Below are 19,689 nucleotides of genomic sequence, written 5' to 3'. Positions count from 1 at the left end.
TATCATCCGTGTCAGTTGTTATTTCATCGAGATCACTGTCTATAGTGTTATTGTTGTTATCTTCTAGCTTGGTAGTGTTATTTGTGGTTCGTTTTTGTTAAGCTACGCCGAGCAAGACCACTAAATGGATGAGTGACATGAACGGCCATGCCTTAAGGATTTCGGCTAGTTATTTATAAAAATATACCACCGAATGGACTAGATAAAAGTAAATACTACTGAGATAAAAGATAATCTAGAAAAAGAAAACATGACCAGGACTACAATCTGAATTTAAACTCAGTTTAAGTTTAACTTTTGGAGCAATCCGATTGGTTGAAGTTTTATTTTAATTCTTTCTTAGAGCAATCCGATTGGTTGATTTTAAACTTTTTAGCCAATCAGATTGCTTAATCCGAGAGTTGAATTGTAGTCCCGTCACTAATTATACACGGTTAACACTCCTTGGTATTAACCAACACTACTACTGAGATAAAAGATAATCTAGAAAAAGAAAACATGACCAGGACTACAATCTGAATTTAAACTCAGTTTAAGTTTAACTTTTGGATTAAGCAATCCGATTGGTTGAAATTTTAGTTTAACTCTTTTTTGGAGCAATCCGATTGGTTGATTTTAAACTTTTTAGCCAATCAGATTGCAATGCTTAATCCGAGAGTTGAATTGTAGTCCCGTCACTAATTATACACGGTTAACACTCCTTGGTATTAACCAACACCCCCTCCCCTGGTATTAACCAAAGGCTCTCAACTCGGCATCGATCTAGAAATTCACTTCCAATATTCCATCAGACTCGGCCGTGTAACTTTTGACGCGTGAAAACCAGAAGGGAGGAAATTTGGAACCCAGGGTGTCGAAATTGTCGGTGTTGGTATCTCCCAGATAGTTGGTTCTAGAGATGGAATAGTCTTGCCATTGGAGACACACGTTACGTTTGTGTCGATGAGTGTCGATCTTCAACTCCTGAAAAAAATTTCATTGAAAGACGTCCATTTCGAGAACGAATATTATTATTATCATTTTTTTTTTTCTTAAAAAAGAAAAATGTTTCACGCCCGCACCGTTTTTATTTCTTAGCAATGGAACAACTTCTACATTAGACTCCTGTGGTCTGTGTCGTAGCATGGCCACCCCGCAGTATGTCCCTTATCAGATGGACGATACGAAACATAAAATTACCCATTTAGGTGCTGGGGCAACACGAGAACCACAGAAAGAAACCAGTTGAAACATTTACAATCGAAATACAAGGACAGTTTTTTTGTCGATGGTGGGCTCTGAATCCGGAACCTTCTGCATAGCAAGCGCGTTACTACTGGACTCAACGTGTTCCCAAAATTAATAGTAAATAATATTAATGATAATAAAAACTTACCAGGTGGAAAGTCTGATCTCTCGTCTCATACTCATTCACCCTCCTGTTCCTAGTCTTCACTCGAGCATTGGCCAAATTATAGCGACTCTGTTTAGCCACTATAAACACACGATCCCCTCTCATCTTGTAATGACCAATCAGAATGGTGGAATCGCGAGGTGTACGCCATTTCAGACTTCCCACAACTGAGGAGGGAACGTCTGCTGTGGTCAGGAGTAGGACCAGACCTCCTGGGAAAAATCTGGTGACAATAGAGAAGCAACGAAATGATCAAGTTAACCGCCAGCCTAGTTACCCTTGAATGGTAGCGCGCCTGCTTTAAGTGCTAGGTCGCGGATTCGATTCCCGCACGGAGTACGAGAAAATTGCGTTCCTGCGTACTAATGTTCTTCGAGTTGAATGAGACCTCTTTCATACTCGTGTCCTGAATATACGGGTCGATAAAGATTGCCAGGGAATTTATTTTCTCTTTTATTTGAATTAGAAGATAACCGTATTCTTCCATTTCTGCCAAGGACGGGTAAGCAAATTGAGGCCATCTACAAGTCCATCGTAAGTACTATTCCCAGTAGAATTCAAAGAAAAGAAAATGTGAAAAGACGGAAGAAAGAAGGAAAAAGTCGAAGCGAAAACGAAACTTCAAGATGGACTTGTAGCTGGCCTCTACACACACGTGTACAGTGTACACACAAGAAGTCCAACAAATGGACTTGGTGGAATCGCGAGGTGTACGCCATTTCAGACTTCCCACAACTGAGGAGGGTACGTCTGCCGTGGTCAGGAGTAGGACCAGACCTCCCGGGAAAAATCTGGTGACAATAGAGAAGCAACGAAATGATCAAGTTAACCGCCAGCCTAGTTACCTTGACTGGTAGCGCGCCTGCTTTAAGTGCTAGGTCGCGGATCCGATTCCCCCGAGTTTATCCCAAATAGATAAGGTGCATTCTCAGAACGGCTGGCTTTCTATCTTGTCCTGATTTTCTCTTCGATTTCGGAGCCATAATACCTCCGTTGTTACCTATAGTGTCAGCAAAAAGAGGGTAAAACCTTGTCGTTAACGAATTCAGTGGACAGGGCTGTTAAGTTTCATCTCCCAAAGTTGATGAAAAATTCAAAAGTAGATACTCGTAGAAAATGTCAACAGAATAGCGCTGAAAATTGACAGTAATGCACGAATATCTATCACACACTATACCGATAAAAAAAAAAAAATAATAATAAATAAAAATAAAATAGGTACCTACTTCAGGAAGTGGACTCCTTGGAAAGATCTAAAGATTCTCACCTCATTGAAAAATAATTAATAATAACAAAAATATTTCCAGGAAACAATGTTAGCACTGAAGAGGTCCTACGATAGATTTATTGCCATAAATGATTTCTAGCATTTCTGGCTAATACCTACTGGAAGTTCCCCGGATGGGTTCGATTCCCTATAGCAACAAAACAAGCAGGTACAGTGTACACAAAAACTTCAGAAGACTTCAGTCCTCGTACAAACTTCGAGCCTTAGGGGTAGGGGCAAACAGCCCTAACCCAGCGTAGAATATAGATGACAATTTCCATAGGAAGTGCAGAGAAGTGTGTTGCGGTTTGTGGGTGTGCAGGCAAGATGAAAGTATTGTGCTTGCATAGCAGTCGTTGACATCTAAGTCTAATCAAAGTCTCACTCATACATATTTTTACAGTTTATGGGTATAAAGTAAGTCACAAAAGATCTAACCAGGTCGCATTGACATAGGGCATTTATTATAGCCGATGGACCTACTCATACTAATACCAATGGTATGCAGTTCACTATGATGTCTAGGAAAACTCCTTGAGTCTTGGAAAACCAATGGTGATAAAAACGGGGAGTGAGTAACGTAGGGAAAAAAAGACAGAGAGAGAGGGAGAGAGGGAGGGAGAGAGAAAGAGAAAAAAAAGAAAAAGGGAGGAAGTGAGGGGGGGGAGAGAGAGAGGAGAGGAGAGTCTAATCAAAGTCTCACTCATACATATTTTTACAGTTTATGGGTATAAAGTAAGTCACAAAAGATCTAACCAGGTCGCATTGACATGGGGCATTTATTATAGCCGATGCATACCTCTACAAACCCTGGAGCACATATCAATAGACCTGGCATCATGATGTTGTGACATAACCCAGCGTAGAATATAGATGACAATTTCCATAGGAAGTGCAGAGAAGTGTGTTGCGGTTTGTGGGTGTGCAGGCAAGATGAAAGTGTTGTGCTTGCATAGCAGTCGTTGACATCTGACCAGTAGATCTTCACTTCCATCATATTCATCTTCCTCTTCTTCATTGCTATCCTCACCACCGCTGGGAACTTCTTCAAACCTGAACAAAAGACTCAGTTTCATTTCTACACTGATCAGTTTCATTTTCCCCATCCGTGGTACAAGCTCTGCTTATACAGATGGGTATACCATTTATAAAAATTCAGCATGTTCTTAGAGTTATATTGAAAATAATAAATGGAAACTTAACAAATTATACTGATATATTCTGACTTGACTTCGTGAGGATTCATCTTGAAAAGAAAAACACCAGTAATTCATATGAGAAGAGTACTTATAAGTTACTGGTATTCTTCTTAGTTTCATTTCTTTTCTTTCTTTTCCTTTATCAATTTCTAGCTTTCTACTTGTTTATTTTTAGTGAGTTCTCTAGCACTATACCAAAAGACTCAGTTTCATTTCTACACTGATCAGTTTCATTTTCCCCATCCGTGGTACAAGCTCTGCTTATACAGATGGGTATACCATTCATAAAAATTCAGTATGTTCTTAGAGTTATATTGTAAATAATAAATGGAAACTTAACAAATTATACTGATATATTCTGACTTGACTTCGTGAGGATTCATCTTGAAAAGAAAAACACCAGTAATTCATATGAGAAGAGTACTTATAAGTTACTGGTGTTCTTCTTAGTTTCATTTCTTTTCTTTCTTTTCCTTTATCAATTTCTAGCTTTCTACTTGTTTATTTTTAGTGAATTCTCTAGCAGTCTAGCACTATACCCATGGACTTTATGCTGCATGGTTTAGACAACCCTAAGTAAATTTCTACAATCAATTTTTGGGCCCCTATCATTTCTACACTGATCAGTTTCATTTTCCCCATCCGTGGTACAAGCTCTGCTTATACAGATGGGTATACCATTTATAAAAATTCAGTATGTTCTTAGAGTTATATTGAAAAGCGGTCAAACTTTCTTGACTTGGCGGGGCGGAGCGCTACCGCGCTCCTTAATAATAAATGGAAACTTAACAAATTATACTGATATATTCTCACTTGACTTCGTGAGGATTCATCTTGAAAAGAAAAACACCAGTAATTCATATGAGAAGAGTACTTATAAGTTACTGGTGTTCTTCTTAGTTTAATTTCTTTTCTTTCTTTTCCTTTATCAATTTCTAGCTTTCTACTTGTTTATTTTTAGTGAATTCTCTAGCACTATAACCATGGACTTTATGCTGCATGGTTTAGACAACCCTAAATTTCTACAATCAATTTTTGGGCCCCATAAATATAGAATTCACCTCTTCAACGGAAAGAAATTCAGAACTGTAGAACACACTGATGGATAAACAAGTGAGTTTTCACTTGATTATATGTTTTTAAGCATATTAACTTTGCAGACAGTAGATTTCCTACCTGAAAGTTAAAAAGTTAAACATGTGATAAAACTCATTTTCATACCCATTCACTTCAGGTGTTTCACTGCTACCCCATAAATATAGAATTCACCTCTTCAACGGAAAGAAATTCAGAACTGTAGAACACACTGATGGATAAACAAGTGAGTTTTCACTTGGTTATATTTTTAAGCATATTAACTTTGCAGACAGTAGATTTCCTACCTCAAAGTTAAAAAGTTAAACATGTGATAAAACTCATTTTCATACCCATTCACTTCAGGTGTTTCACTGCTCACTTCTTGCCGTAAAGTTCTAGCTTGCTTGGATTCAGAGTAAATTCTGAATTCAATGTCAGGTACCAGCTGCATAGCATTCTTGTAGCATTGGATAGCATCATAGTACTTGCCACTCTGCTCATACTCTGTGCCTTGATGAAACAATAATTTTGCCTGAAAGGGGAGAAAAATAGTAACCACTTTATAAAATGTAGGGTACCTAGGTATTCAAGGTGAATTTGTCTGGCTGGGGGACGTTAAACAGGGAGTAGACCAGCTTAGTCTTGCTGGGGACTATAAACAGATATGTTTTTAAGCATATTAACTTTGCAGACAGTAGATTTCCTACCTCAAAGTTAAAAAGTTAAACATGTGATAAAACTCATTTTCATATCATACCCATTCACTTCAGGTGTTTCACTGCTCACTTCTTGCCGTAAAGTTCTAGCTTGCTTGGATTCAGAATAAATTCTGAATTCAATGTCAGGTACCAGCTGCATAGCATTCTTGTAGCATTGGATAGCATCATAGTACTTGCCACTCTGTTCATACTCTGTGCCTTGATGAAACAATAATTTTGCCTGAAAGGGGAGAAAAAATAGTAACCACTTTATAAAATGTAGGGTACCTAGGTATTCAAGGTGAATTTGTCTGGCTGGGGGACGTTAAACAGGGAGTAGACCAGCTTAATTCAGAATAAATTCTGAATTCAATGTCAGGTACCAGCTGCATAGCATTCTTGTAGCATTGGATAGCATCATAGTACTTGCCACTCTGTTCATACTCTGTGCCTTGATGAAACAATAATTTTGCCTGAAAGGGGAGAAAAAATAGTAACCACTTTATAAAATGTAGGGTACCTAGGTATTCAAGGTGAATTTGTCTGGCTGGGGGACATTAAACAGGGAGTAGACCAGCTTAGTCTTGCTGGGGACTATAAACAGGGAGTATACCAGCCTGAATTTCCCTTGCTAAAGAAATAGCAAGGGTTGAGAGGGAAGGGCATCCACTTGTAAAATTTGTAGCCAAAACCAAATGTCAGCCCAAAGCAATCACCCTAGTTAGGGCTGATTGAGAGGCTGACAAAAAACGCCAACCCCGTCTGTACACAGGAAAAGTTGAAGAAAAAGAAGAAGAGGTATTCAAGGTGAACAATTTTGACTAGAAATTACCTTGGTAACTAACAATTGATGAGTATATCATAATACTTACAGAACACAGGTCCTTTTCTTTTGTGAATTAAAAAAGGTACTTAAGTAAGAATCCTTTTTTTTTTTTTTTCTTCAATAGGTTAGATAGAGAGAACTACAACTGCTAGGATCTTATTGTACCAAAATCAAAGAGAGAAGGAAGACAGGATAAAAAAAAAGATAGCCTTTCCAAGAACAAACATTATTCCTTCAGGATATAATCTGCCCCTGGCAGGAATCAAACCTGCAACCTAGCACTTCCAAGCTCTACCCACAGAGCTTACTAGGCTGCTTAAAATCAAAGAATTTAATTACCTTTGTTTCAATGGACACATGCTTGGCTTTATCTCCCTTCTGCTTAGCCTTCACCTGGTCCTTGTCGCCAGAATCATCAACGTTCTTTACGTTGGATATTGAATCCAACTCTTGTTTCCATTTGATCCTGAATGAAGACAATGTCCCATTCAAGTTATCCTGAGGAAAAGCAAAAGTTTCAAGTTTAATCTCTTTTGTTTTATACAACTACACTGGTTCTTTTTGGTTGTTGTTGTTGGTGTTGTTGTTGGTGTTGTTGTTGGTGTTGTTGTTGGTGTTGTTGTTGGTGTTGTTGTTGGTGTTGTTGTTGGTGTTGTTGTTGGTGTTGTTGTTGGTGTTGTTGTTGGTGTTGTTGTTGGTGTTGTTGTTGGTGTTGTTGTTGGTGTTGTTGTTGGTGTTGTTGTTGGTGTTGTTGTTGGTGTTGTTGTTGGTGTTGTTGTTGGTGTTGTTGTTGGTGTTGTTGTTGGTGTTGTTGTTGGTGTTGTTGTTGGTGTTGTTGTTGGTGTTGTTGTTGGTGTTGTTGTTGGTGTTGTTGTTGGTGTTGTTGTTGGTGTTGTTGTTGGTGTTGTTGTAGCGGTGTAGCTGCTTCAAGGGGGGTTGATGGTCTCTAGTCAAGATTACTCGGCCCATCCCGAACCACAGTCAACTATGATGATCTGTGCTTGAAGCATCATAAACCCTGTATTGTTTTGTACACCTGCCTCGGTGGCGTAGTGGTCAAGACGCTCGCCTGGTAATCAGGAGGGCGTGGGTTCGATCCCAGCCGAGGTATGGAATTTTATCCTCATTGATTTGAGAATTTAACCACATAATAATAGAGCTCTAAGGGTTAGGTGGTAGAGAACGCCTAAGGCGTTAACCTCGCCTAGTGGTTGCCTTCCACTCAAGAGTCTATTATTATTATGGTACCTGAGATCAATCAATGTGATTTCTCTGCTTTCTTTTCTTTCTAGTCGGTGAAATTATTACCATGGTATCTTAAGGCTAAATAATTGAGAAATCACATTGATCATAAACCCTTTGTAACCTAAAGCTAGCCACAGACTGGTTAGGGTTCGGCTGCTGATCCCTATTTATAGTCTGTAACCAATAATCACCACTCATTCCGATATGGTTTCTTTGTTCCACAGTAACTTTCAGATTTGGATTTCAACTCAGCCAACCTTAATACCCTGGAGACTCGCGCGTCTGCCTCGCAAGCGCTAGGTCGCGGGTTCGATTCGCGAGTCGTAGCCTACCGCTGGAGTAAAGATATTTGTCAGTTCTTCAGAAAAGGGAAAGCTGGTTCGATTTACGTCCGGGACAAAATCTATCCTAACACAAACAGGGTTCGTTCTCGAAACGGCTGGCTTTCTCCTATCCTGTCTTCCTTCTCTCTTTGCTTTGGAGGCGATAAGACCTTGGCAATTACAGCTCCCTCTATATCAAACCTCTTTTTTAAGGTTTTAAACGGTAACTGCGATATTATCGTTCCGGAATCGAAGAGAGAACGAACACAGAATAGGAGAAAGCCAGCCGTTCCGAGAACAAACCTTATTTGTTGAGGATGAAATCCCCTTCAAACTTTCAAACAGGTACACTTACCCGCTTCTTCTTAGCATTCTTGGCGGTCGAGGTGGTTGTATTCACAGATTTCCTACTCACGCTCGACATATACCCGTCCGTGTCTTCATCAGTCGTTACACCCTGTAGAGAATTAAGAGAAACTTAATGATCACCCTGTATGATAATAACAGTGCTTCTACTGATTGGATAGGACTCAAGACTACCTCATTGAGGCTGTGTTTATGTACTGGGCTGAGCTAGGCCATTCTTGGCCTTTCTTGGCGTGTGGAAAATTATGTGGTAACTTAACACAGAGTCTTCATGAGCTTGTAAACTTGTAAAGTTGGCGGGAAATTCGAAATTTTGATTTTTTTTTGCGCAACGCGTATAATCTGAATTCATTTTTTACTTTTTATCTCTAGTTTGCACGTTTATATTATACTTTTCATTTAAATTAGATATTACAAACAAGCGAATTACAAAGCAAACAAAAATAAATATAAAATAAATTTTAAAAATTGCCGCCGGGACAGAGGGTCAGAAAAAAAGCCCAACAATCCCACGTTATCCTTGGTTAAGTTACCACTCCAATGCAAAACTGTAGAAACAATATCCTATCTCACCTCGACCGAGCTCATCTCAGCCCTGTTCATAAACACAGCCTCGGAGTTCACTGAGGGATAAGAAATTTTATTGAACTTTGAAGTTTGAACCGGAATATCTATCTTTTTCTTGAAAATTTGTCAATTTCTGTAATATTTGGCCGTTTAAAATCATCTTTCCTCGTATCTCAGTCACCTCATGAGCAGGGTTATTCACTGACATTGTGTAGAACATCATAGACGGTAAGTCTTATGTGCTAATGAATACTAATTGATTTTAATAAGCCCTCTTTTGTACAAGGGCCCTTTCAAATAACCGTCATCTGAGGTGACTTTGCACCTGCCCGGGTGACTTTGCAACAACTCAGTAAAATGTTTTGAATGCTGACTGAATGCTTCTGGAGGAAGTAAAAAAATATTTAAAAATATGATAAAATAGCTGATATCTTTGTGAAAAAACATATGAGCACTTTGAGAGAATGCTTCTGGAGGAAGTAAAAAAATATTTAAAAATATGATAAAATAGCTGATATCTTTGTGAAAAAACATATGAGCACTTTGAGGTCATGTTTACTTTCATTTTAGAGTTATCAGTCGTTGAAGCAGGACCCCTTGAAAGCAGTGTGAAAAAGCTCCGGAAAATTTCAAAGCTGCAGCAGTCCCATGGTGTGATAGGCTAAGTGTAAATATATGATTAACTTCTAAATTTAGTCTGCAAGCTATCTGTTTTGCAAGAATCTGAAGATCAAGTTGATGGGCTGTACCATCACCTTTTGAACTTTCGGTGCCATTTTAAATCCTCCCGACATTCTGTTGTTTTGTAACTTTGACCAAACGAAAAAGAAAGATCCCTATTGAGTTTTAATTGATTAAATGTCGAAATTAATCGCTGGATTTGGTTTATTCCACTCAAAAACCGGCAAAAGTGACAAAAGGATTTTAGAAATTCACGTTTGGGAATTTGGGATTCGATTTAGGTAGCGTTCTGTTTTGTTTACATTTTTGCAACGTTGCCACACTTCCTCTTCTCCAAAAACCTCTTTGACGCGTGGAATGAAAAAACCTCTTTCACTTTTTGATACCTAGATACTCGGATATTTTATATACACAACTTTACACTTCACTATCCATTAGGAAAACCAGTGGTAAATTTGACCATTTTGTACTGTTTCAGTTTGTGATCTCTGATGATCAACAAGCAACTCTGTTTTATTGAAGTGGTACTTTTGATTCAGGATGTTAGGCACTGATGAGTGTGGCGTGTCAGATATTTCCCTGGATGGGGGTTGACTAGGCCACATATCTCAGGCTGTTTTTCCCCCCATACAGAGTTTCTATGAGCAAAATTACATTGCATTCATGTTTTTTTCAAACTTTCAATTGGTAAACTAAATGTAGGTAACAAAATCTTGCTATTGCATTTTCAGGACATGACAGGTCGTAATGTCTACGCCATATTAAGAGCACCCCGCACTGCTTCCATGGAGGCTCTAGTTCTCAACATTCCCTACCGGCCTCTACAGTCACAACTTTACACTTCACTATCCATTAGGAAAACCAGTGGTAAATTTGACCATTTTGTACTGTTTCAGTTTGTGATCTCTGATGAACAATAAGCAACTCTGTTTTATTGAAGTGGTACTTATGATTCAGGATGTTAGGCACTGATGAGTGTGGCATGTCAAATATTTCTCTGGATGGGTGGCTGACTAGGCCATATATCTCAGGCTGTTTTCACAACTTTACACTTCACTATCCATTAGGAAAACCAGTGGTAAATTTGACCATTTTGTACTGTTTCAGTTTGTGATCTCTGATGAACAACAAGCAACTCTGTTTTATTGAAGTGGTACTTATGATTCAGGATGTTAGGCACTGATGAGTGTGATGTGTCAAATATTTCTCTGGATGGGTAGCTGACTAGGCCACATATCTCAGGCTGTTTTTCCCCCATACAGAATTTCTATGAGCAAAATTACATTGCATTCGTTTTTTTTTTTTTTCAAACTTTCAATTGGTAAACTAAATGTAGGTACCTAGTAACAAAATCTTGCTATTGCATTTTCAGGACATGACAGGTCGTAATGTCTATGCCATATTAAGAGCACCCCGCACTGCTTCCATGGAAGCTCTAGTTCTCAACATTCCCTACCGGCCTCTACAGTCTATCTATCCATCAACTCTGCCAGGCCTAGCACTGGCTATGTCTATGGTCAAGTTCTTCAGACGTGAGTTTTTTTTTATTACTTACCAATTGAATACATATACAATGTCCCATTCAAGTTATCCTGAGGAAAAGCAAAAGTTTCAAGTTTAATCTCTTTTGTTTTATACAACTACACTGGTTCTTTTTGAACAAGTTAGTCATCTGATGGGGATTTGTATATGAATTTTTACTTCAATATAAAATATACCTACTTAGTATCAGCTCTTACCTACCTAGGCAAGATATTGGACTTTTTTTGTGTGTGACTTGTTTTTGTAAAGTACCTAAGTAGGTATATGCTTTTGAACAATGATAGCACCTTTGAAAATTGAGCTTTTTGCATAAGGGCCAATTCACTCAAGTACCTCAATATTTCAAATCTTATATGCTTTTGAACAATGATAGCACCTTTGAAAATTGAGCTTTTTGCATAAGGGCCAATTCACTCAAGTACCTCAATATTTCAAATCTCCTTTCCCATTTCTTTTCGTGATACTCTACAGTCTATCTATCCATCAACTCTGCCGGGCCTAGCACTGGCTATGTCTATGGTCAAGTTCTTCAGACGTGAGTTTTTTTTTATTACCAATTGAATACATACTGTCATGCAAAAGGTAGTAAATATCTTCAAGAGGTTGTCTATGTATAAAGAGGTACCTATCTAAGAACGTTTGTAAGTATTGGAGTTTGGGGTGGCATTTGTGTGGTAACCTTATTTCATGAATAGCTAGTGTCTTTACTTACAAGTTTTGTGGTTGTCATAAAATTACCAAGTACCTCCTGCCTCCTAAGCTAAGCTAAACACTGGTATTATCTCCTTCCTCCTACTTATGCTAATTTATACAAGTAGTCTACTAGTTACTGCTTCTTTACTTAATTGTAGTCCTGAAACTCCTACCACAAACTCCAAATAGGTACACAACCCATTGATAGAATTACAGAACTACATATCTGTTTTAATCTTTATCATTATGTACGTAAATCTTGATGAATTTTCCGGTCTGTTTTTCTCTAGGTCAAAGATATTGGGCCAAGGACATTATCCTGCTCATCTCAGAGCATGAACAGTTAGGTGTGCAAGCATGGCTGGAGGCATATCATGGTGTATCCTGTGGAACCACTGGAGTACTGGATAGTGGCGACCTAGAAGCTAGAGGTAATTTGAGACTTAAGGTAGAAACACACTACCATCATGTCACGTCACGTGAAGTCATGGGGAGTGAATAAGATGTAGTTAAATTTCCCATAATATTGTAGGTAAATTGCGTTCAGGACAGTCACACTACCATCACGTCACGTGAATTCATGGGGAGACAGAAAGTGTAGTTCAAAGTTTTCCCATAATATTGTAGGTAATTGGACTTAGAGGAAGAGGCCTTTGAAGTGCTTCCATCAGTGGACTGAAACAAGGTAAGATTACTGTCACAAAATCCAAGGCCTTTTTACCAACTCTACTGTGTTCAAATTGTACAATTTATGAGGATTGCCTACCAATGATTATGTAAGATGTATTTCAAAATTTCATTGAGCTCACTCACCTGGTATAAAGATTAACATTTTGATTGCTATACAGTGACGGGGAAGGTCAGGATGAAATTATGCCCAATATGTGAGACTAATATTATGTACCTACAGTACAAAATAGACAGAAATAGCCCTACAAACCAAGGACTTCTAGTTCCTAGCAGTACATTTTATTCCCAATATATGAGACTAATACAGTACAAAATAGACTGGAATAGCCCTACAAACCAAGGACTTCTAGTTCTTAGCAGTACTTTTTTTTATGTACCTAGGTACCTAGTAGGTGCTTAGGATCCTGACATCGTAGAGCTTAAGGTTTGATGAGGTCAAGGTTCTCTGGGAAGAAGTTTTCGAGGAATTCCTTGGGATTGTAAGTTTATCCCTATCACTAGGTCACTAAGAACCTTTTGAATATATATTCTAAGCTTACTTACCATAATATCAATTCAATTGAAACCCTGTTAAAATTAAATACATTGCCTTAGAGGAAGAGGCCTTTGAAGTGCTTCCATCAGTGGACTGAAACAAGGTAAGATTACTGTCACAAAATCCAAGGCCTTTTTACCAAATCTACTGTGTTTAAATTGTAGAATTTATGAGGATCGCCTATCAATGATTATGTAAGATGTATTTCAAAATTTCATTGAGCTCACTCACCTGGTATAAAGATTAACATTTTGATTACTATACAGTGACAGGGAAGGTCAGGATGAAATTATTCCCAATATATGAGACTAATACAGTACAAAATAGACTGGAATAGCCCTACAAACCAAGGACTTCTAGTTCTTAGCAGTACTTTTTTATGTACCTAGGTACCTAGTAGGTGCTTAGGATCCTGACATCGTAGAGCTTAAGGTTTGATGAGGTCAAGGTTCTCTGGGAAGAAGTTTTCGAGGAATTCCTTGGGATTGTAAGTTTATCCCTATCACTAGGTCACTAAGAACCTTCTGAATATATAGTCTAAGCTTACTTACCATAATATTAATTCAATTGAAACCCTGTTAAAATTAAATACATTGCAACGCAAAAACAGCAAACGAAAATTTTTGAACTTTTTAAAATTTCGTAAACAAAATGATAACAAAATGTCACAAGTTCAACAACTGTTGAAAAAGTAGCCTCAAAAATAAATCAAAAGGTATAAAAATTTAGAAATTTGAACGAGTTGAAAGAATAATTAAGCCATGTTGTAAAGAAGTAGGAATTAAAAGCTATTTTTATTATTTAAAATTTAATTGATTATCAATAGATCATTAATTTTCTGTTATAACCATTAAAAAATAAAAGTTAAAATATTTTTATTTTTTCAACTCTTACATCACTGTGTATCGTCGATACCCCGGGAAAATTTAAAATATTTCAGTTCCGACCTAGAAGCTAGAGGTAATTTGAGACTTAAGGTAGAAACACACTACCATCATGTCACGTCACGTGAAGTCATGGGGAGTGAATAATATGTAGTTAAATTTCCCATAATATTGTAGGAAAATTGCGTTCAGGACAGTCACACAACCATCACGTCACGTAAATTCATGGGGAGACAGAAAGTGTAGTTCAAAGTTTTCCCATAATACTCGTATTGTAGGTAATTGGTGACAGTCACACTACCATCACGTCACGTGAATTCATGGGGAGACAGAAAGTGTAGTTCAAAGTTTTCCCATAATATTGTAGGTAATTGGGTTCAGGACAGTCACACTACTATTAAGTAAGTCACGTGACGTAACGTAATGGTTGTGTGGCTTTCGGCTATAACTAAAGCCACTACAACAAGAACTTTGGTACTTACTTCCAGGTGGTGCAGTTTCAGGACAGTCACACTACTATTAAGTCACGTGACGTAACGTAATGGTTGTGTGGCTTTCGGCTATAACTAAAGCCACTACAACAAGAACTTTGGTGCTTACTTCCAGGTGGTGCAATTCAGGCGGCCATAACTCTGGAGATCCAGTCACATCGTATAGATCACATTGATGTCAAAGTATCCGGACTGAATGGACAGCTACCTAATCTGGATTTGGTGAATCTGATTCATCGCCTGTGTGGTAAAGAAGGAATCAAGCACACCTTTCACAATGTAGAAGCCAAGGTGAGTCAAGTGAGCAAATTACCTAGAAGCTTGATTCATTCACCTGCCCCTGATGGAAATAGAACTCAGAGCTTCTGATTTCTAGACCAGTTAATCATAGTGATTACTAATGCCTACAACCCAATCAAATTTAGGAACATTAAAATCTCCTAAAACTATGAGTTTAGATGCGGACACATCTACATTCTGGACAAGAAATTCAGAAAATCATAGTGATTACTAATGCCTACAACCCAATCAAATTTAGGAACATTAAAATCTCCTAAAACTATGAGTTTAGATGCGGACACATCCACATTCTGGACAAGAAATTCAGAGTATTCTTCCAACAAATTGAGACTAATTTTAGGGGGAAGATAATGATTACCCAATATTAGGTTACAGTCAGCACTGAGCTTTATATTCAGCCAAACACATTCAATATCTTTAAAGTCAAGATTGAAGATACGATACACCTTGAATGTTTTTTTAATGGCGATTAGAACACCGCCCCCAGTTGTAAGAGTAGGTGTGAAAACACGATCTTTTCTGTAAACATAATAGTCATGGGTGAAGTAATTGTAACTATTGAAATCAATATTTAACCATGTCTCAGAGAGGCATATAATATCATAGTCACAGCCAATTAAATTGCTGTAAAAAGTTGAACTTTTGGTCCGTAGACCTCTACAATTTTGGTAGTATATACTTAAATCAATCATAAAAAGTAATATTGTAGAGAACAAATTAACCATTATTGGAGATTGGACTATGCTCTTCATGAATAATGATCTGAGGCAGTAGTTTGCCATAAAACTGTTTGATAAGACATCCATCAGGCCAGATGTTCTCGTCATCAATCAGGTGAAATTCAGACGCCAACACTTCAACATGGAATGAGGAGTAGGAATCTTGGTACCTCGTCTGGATCTTAGAAACCGAGAGACGTGACAGTTTGACATTTCTCTGAATAATATCCTTGATCATTGTGGACGTCACCGAGGGAGAGAAACGCGTTACAAATAGAGCATTTGTTTTGACCTTATCTCCGACTTTCCTCACCAAAGGAGATGAATCAGAAACTGCTGCGTCCGTTGTCATGGCTCGAGTACCAATCTTAGGCACAGATTTCTTCTTCAGCTTGCTTTTGGGTTTCACCGTAGTCCAATCTGACTCCTTTTGAGCAGGACGACTTGTTTGAGGAGCCGTGGGAGTCGCATGAGTATCACCACGAGTAGACATAGCACTGTTGTTACTACTCTGTTGAGATGGAGTACCTGGAATTGTAGATGGGGGAACTGTCACCCGGGCCTTGTTACTGACAGTGGTTTGATCAGCTGAAGTAGAACTATTCGAGCACAGTGTCGACTTGTAACTTGGCTTAGGGTTCAGATTAAGTAAAGATGTGTGAATTTTAGAGTCCATATCAGTGATCGTTTGCTTGAGCATCAGATTTTCCTTGATTAACTCCTCCTGTTTTGTCTGCAACAGGACAAAACTCTTCTTCAGAGCCTTAAGTTCATTCAGGATCGAATCATTTTGCTTGACACATTTCTCAAGAGATGCAAACTTTGACGTAATACTATTGGAGAACTCGCTAAACAAAACTCTTAGCTCCACATCAGAGTGCCCACTGGTATCATTGACATCATCAGGCACCTCGTGATCCGGGTCTGATTTATTTGTTTTGCAGTCAATGCACTTCCATGTGTCCTTGCGAGCTTTGCTCATCTTCCGAAAGTTTCCTTCCGACATGACCATACAAGAGAAATGAAATTCTCCATTACAGAGCGAACATAGCAGACTATCCTCCTTCAGCAATGTTTCATTGCATTTCCGACAATTGGACATGGTATTGCCGAGCTATGCAACTCGCAGAGAACAAAAATATTTGGAGTAAGCGTTGTGCACCCCAAGAGGTCTGACTCACAGCTTGAAACAATTATTTGATTTGTTGTAACAAAATCATGATGATATTGCCACAAATAATCAAATAATTCAGTAGGAATTATTTTTTAATAAACTGAAAATTCGCCAAATATGAATATAAAAATTCACAAAATTTACTAAAAACAACTAGAAAAAAATTACGTTTTTTTCAGAGTAAATCACATATTGATAGACAAAATAGAAAAATAAATTTATAAAGAGACCATACAAACTATACGAAGGTTCCGAAGGACTTTAAAGAGGTTTGACAGAGGGAACTGTAACTGCTATGGTCTTATCGTCCCAAAATCGAAGAGAGAAGGAAGACAGGATAGGAGAAAGCCAGCCGTTCCGAGAACGAACCTTATCTGTTTAGGATAAAATCCGCCCTGAGCGGGAATCGAACCCACGGCCTAGCGCTTACAAGGCAGACGCACTACCAACTAAGCTAACTAGGCTGGCAGAAAAAGCTTAATTCCACATACACAAAAATCCCACTCTGAGGCTTAGGTGTTGGGGCAATAGCCCCAAGAGATGGGTTAAGCTTATACGAATCTACTAGAAAAAGCTTAATTCTTTCAGGATTTCAGGTCAGCTCCCCAGGCTAAATATCTATTGAACCTGTTCGAACCTGATCACGTTATACGTTAAATATCCTTCCCTTCCTAAATCTCCTTAATCGCACCGTGTACGGTCGCCCTATCGGCGCGCCAATCCCAACACACCGTGTGTAGACACTTGGATCAGCTGATATCACAACGAGCACCAAAGCGGCTTGTTGTGCCTACACCCGGCATGCCTCGGCTCCTCGGCACCGGCAGTGTTCCAAAAGTATCTGAAGTGAGTAGATGTGTATCTCTTATCGTGTCCTGCCATCTTATCAATCTGTGAACTGTGATCTCTATCTAAAACGCCATTAGCAAATCCGACTCATTCGAAAGAATCGGAAGCGATTTCCTGTTGAACCTCCGACTTAACTTACTTTCCTCTAGCTCTACCAACAGAACCTTTTGGTTTGAATAGGGACAATAGAGGGTGACAAAGCCTTTGTCTGTGCGCCCTAATCAGATATGCATTCAAACTGTGACTTTGTGTTACATCAATGGAACTGTGTGGATTTGTAGGTATGTATCAGGATTTGTAAAGCCATGCTCCGCCAGTCTTGTTAGGGGAATCGAACCCACGGCCTAGCGCTTACAAGGCAGACGCACTACCAACTAAGCTAACTAGGCTGGCAGAAAAAGCTTAATTCCACATTCACAAAAATCCCACTCTGAGGCTTAGGTGTTGGGGCAATAGCCCCAAGAGATGGGTTATACGAATCTACTAGAAAAAGCTTAATTCTTTCAGGATTTCAGGTCAGCTCCCCGGGCTAAACATCTATTGAACCTTTTGGTTTGAATAGGGACAAGAGGGTGACAAAGCCTTTGTCTGTGCGCCCTAATTGGATATGCATTCAAACTGTGACTTTGTGTTACATCAATGGAACTGTGTGGATTTGTAGGTATGTATCAGAATTTGTAAAGTCAGGCTCCGCCAGTCTAGTTAACTTGGAGGGTAGCACGCCTTCCTTGTAAGCACTAGGTCGCGGGTTCGATTCCCGCCCAGGGCGAACTTTATCCTGAACAGATACCTAAGGTTTTTTTCTCGGATCGGCTGGCTTTTTAATATCCTCATTCTCTCTTCGATTTCGGGACGATAATAACTCAGCAGTGCGGGTTCGATTCCCGCCCAGGGCGAACTTTATCCTGAACAGATACCTAAGGTTTTTTTCTCGGATCGGCTGGCTTTTTAATATCCTCCTTCTCTCTTCGATTTCGGGACGATAACTCAGCAGTTACAGTTCCCTCTATCGAGCCTCTTGGAACAAGCCATGCTCTCCTTTGTCAACTTTGTGAGGGAGCAACTAATGTGCAAATGTTTAAACAAACAAGGAGCCACAACGCTCCCTCTCTATTGTTTCCCTTATCATCATTAGATAACACAACATTGTATTATCGTTTACCCAACATCAGATATAGTGCTATAGTAATATACCTATGAACTTTTAATCCCTCTCTATTGTTTCCCTTATCATCATTAGATAACACAACATTGTATTATCGTTTACCCAACATCAGATATAGTGCTATAGTAATACCTATGCACTTTTACTCTAGCTATGCAGTATGCACAATATTTAGCAAGGTGTATAAAAAGTCCAAGTGCTTCTCTCTTCACCTCCAAATTTGAAAACCATTTTGGTACAAAATCGGCAAAGCTTTCCTTTTAGTTTTCAATTGAATTTCTCCTCCTTATTCTTTTTTCTTCTTCTCTTCCTTCTTCTCTTGTTCATTCTCCTTCTTTTTCTTCCTCTTCTTCTCCTCTTCCTCCTTTTTCTTCTTCTTCCGCCTTTTCTCCTTCTTCTTCTCCTCCTCCTCCTAATCCTCTTCCTCCTTGTTCTCCTTCTTCTTCTCCTTCACTACACAAAATTGACAACCTCTTCTGGTCTCACTATTATCCCGCGAAATGTCAAAATATACAAGACCTTGTTTAGACTGCGGGGGTAAACGGACTTTTCAGCAGGATAAACAAGGTAGAATATAGAATAGAATATACCTTGTTTATCCTGCTCGAATAAGACTGAAGAGGAGGGAAGGGGAAAAGAGGGGGGGGGGAAACGAAAGAGACAAGGTATATCCAATTCTATTCTTAGACCACCTTCAATATAGGTAAGACTTGTTTAGACTGCGGGGATAAAGGGACTTTTCAGCAGAATAAACAAGGTACCTATATTCAATTCTGTTCTTAGCCCATCTTCAAGCGTTTCTCCAAATATCTTCAAGCATCTTCCATAACTTCTTGCTCCGACACTTCCTCGTTACATACGTACACAAAACACAGATTGTCAAGACAGAGGAAAACAAACCAAACACACACAATGACAAGATAAACACACAAACCAAAACAAAGTTTCCCATATTTGACACAAATTATGTAGATATCAGGGCCGTATCCAGGATTTTGCCGAGGG

At 38.7% G+C, this 19,689-nt stretch overlaps 2 protein-coding genes and 1 long non-coding RNA gene across 3 annotated transcripts; 2 read left to right on the top strand and 1 right to left on the bottom strand.

Annotated features, from left to right (window-relative positions):
• Positions 1-85: 85 nt before the first annotated feature.
• LOC103508223 (F-box only protein 9-like) lies at positions 86-8,746 on the bottom strand. The gene is made up of 11 exons (XM_026822865.1): positions 8,723-8,746; positions 8,384-8,485; positions 6,800-6,988; positions 5,981-6,107; positions 5,702-5,847; positions 5,287-5,468; positions 3,450-3,713; positions 2,014-2,184; positions 1,376-1,616; positions 724-963; positions 86-461 (listed from the first exon to the last, which is right to left on the bottom strand). The coding sequence occupies exons 1-10, from the start codon at positions 8,744-8,746 to the stop codon at positions 763-765; spliced, it is 1,647 nt and encodes a 548-aa protein (XP_026678666.1). The 3' UTR covers positions 86-461; positions 724-762.
• A 1,290-nt stretch (positions 8,747-10,036) lies between these two features.
• LOC113466983 lies at positions 10,037-10,471 on the top strand. The gene is made up of 2 exons (XR_003391211.1): positions 10,037-10,091; positions 10,374-10,471. It is a non-coding gene; the product is annotated as an uncharacterized LOC113466983 (long non-coding RNA).
• A 30-nt stretch (positions 10,472-10,501) lies between these two features.
• LOC103508222 (glycosylphosphatidylinositol anchor attachment 1 protein-like) lies at positions 10,502-14,846 on the top strand. Its single transcript, XM_026822864.1, has 4 exons — positions 10,502-10,509; positions 11,015-11,174; positions 12,168-12,308; positions 14,593-14,846. The coding sequence occupies exons 2-4, from the start codon at positions 11,018-11,020 to the stop codon at positions 14,844-14,846; spliced, it is 552 nt and encodes a 183-aa protein (XP_026678665.1). The 5' UTR covers positions 10,502-10,509; positions 11,015-11,017.
• Positions 14,847-19,689: the final 4,843 nt, after the last annotated feature.

The sequence above is a fragment of the Diaphorina citri genome, unplaced genomic scaffold, assembly GCF_000475195.1.
Source record: "Diaphorina citri unplaced genomic scaffold, Diaci psyllid genome assembly version 1.1 scaffold378, whole genome shotgun sequence".
Lineage (NCBI taxonomy): Eukaryota > Metazoa > Arthropoda > Insecta > Hemiptera > Psyllidae > Diaphorina > Diaphorina citri.
The sequence above is the reverse complement of the archived record's forward strand: the minus strand, read 5'-3'. Positions and strand labels throughout refer to the sequence as shown.

Excerpts from the sequence above, each read along its gene's own strand:
- LOC103508223 (XM_026822865.1), bottom strand. The coding sequence starts at position 8,746 with ATGAATTCAGATTATACGCGTTGC. Across the intron at positions 6,108-6,799 it reads ATGTGTCCATTGAAACAAAG|GCAAAATTATTGTTTCATCA; the intron begins GTAATTAAATTC and ends CTCCCCTTTCAG. Across the intron at positions 5,469-5,701 it reads TGAGCAGTGAAACACCTGAA|GCAAAATTATTGTTTCATCA; the intron begins GTGAATGGGTAT and ends CTCCCCTTTCAG.
- LOC103508222 (XM_026822864.1), top strand. The coding sequence starts at position 11,018 with ATGACAGGTCGTAATGTCTATGCCATATTAAGAGCACCCCGCACTGCT. Across the intron at positions 11,175-12,167 it reads TATGGTCAAGTTCTTCAGAC|GTCAAAGATATTGGGCCAAG; the intron begins GTGAGTTTTTTT and ends GTTTTTCTCTAG. Across the intron at positions 12,309-14,592 it reads TGGCGACCTAGAAGCTAGAG|GTGGTGCAATTCAGGCGGCC; the intron begins GTAATTTGAGAC and ends GCTTACTTCCAG.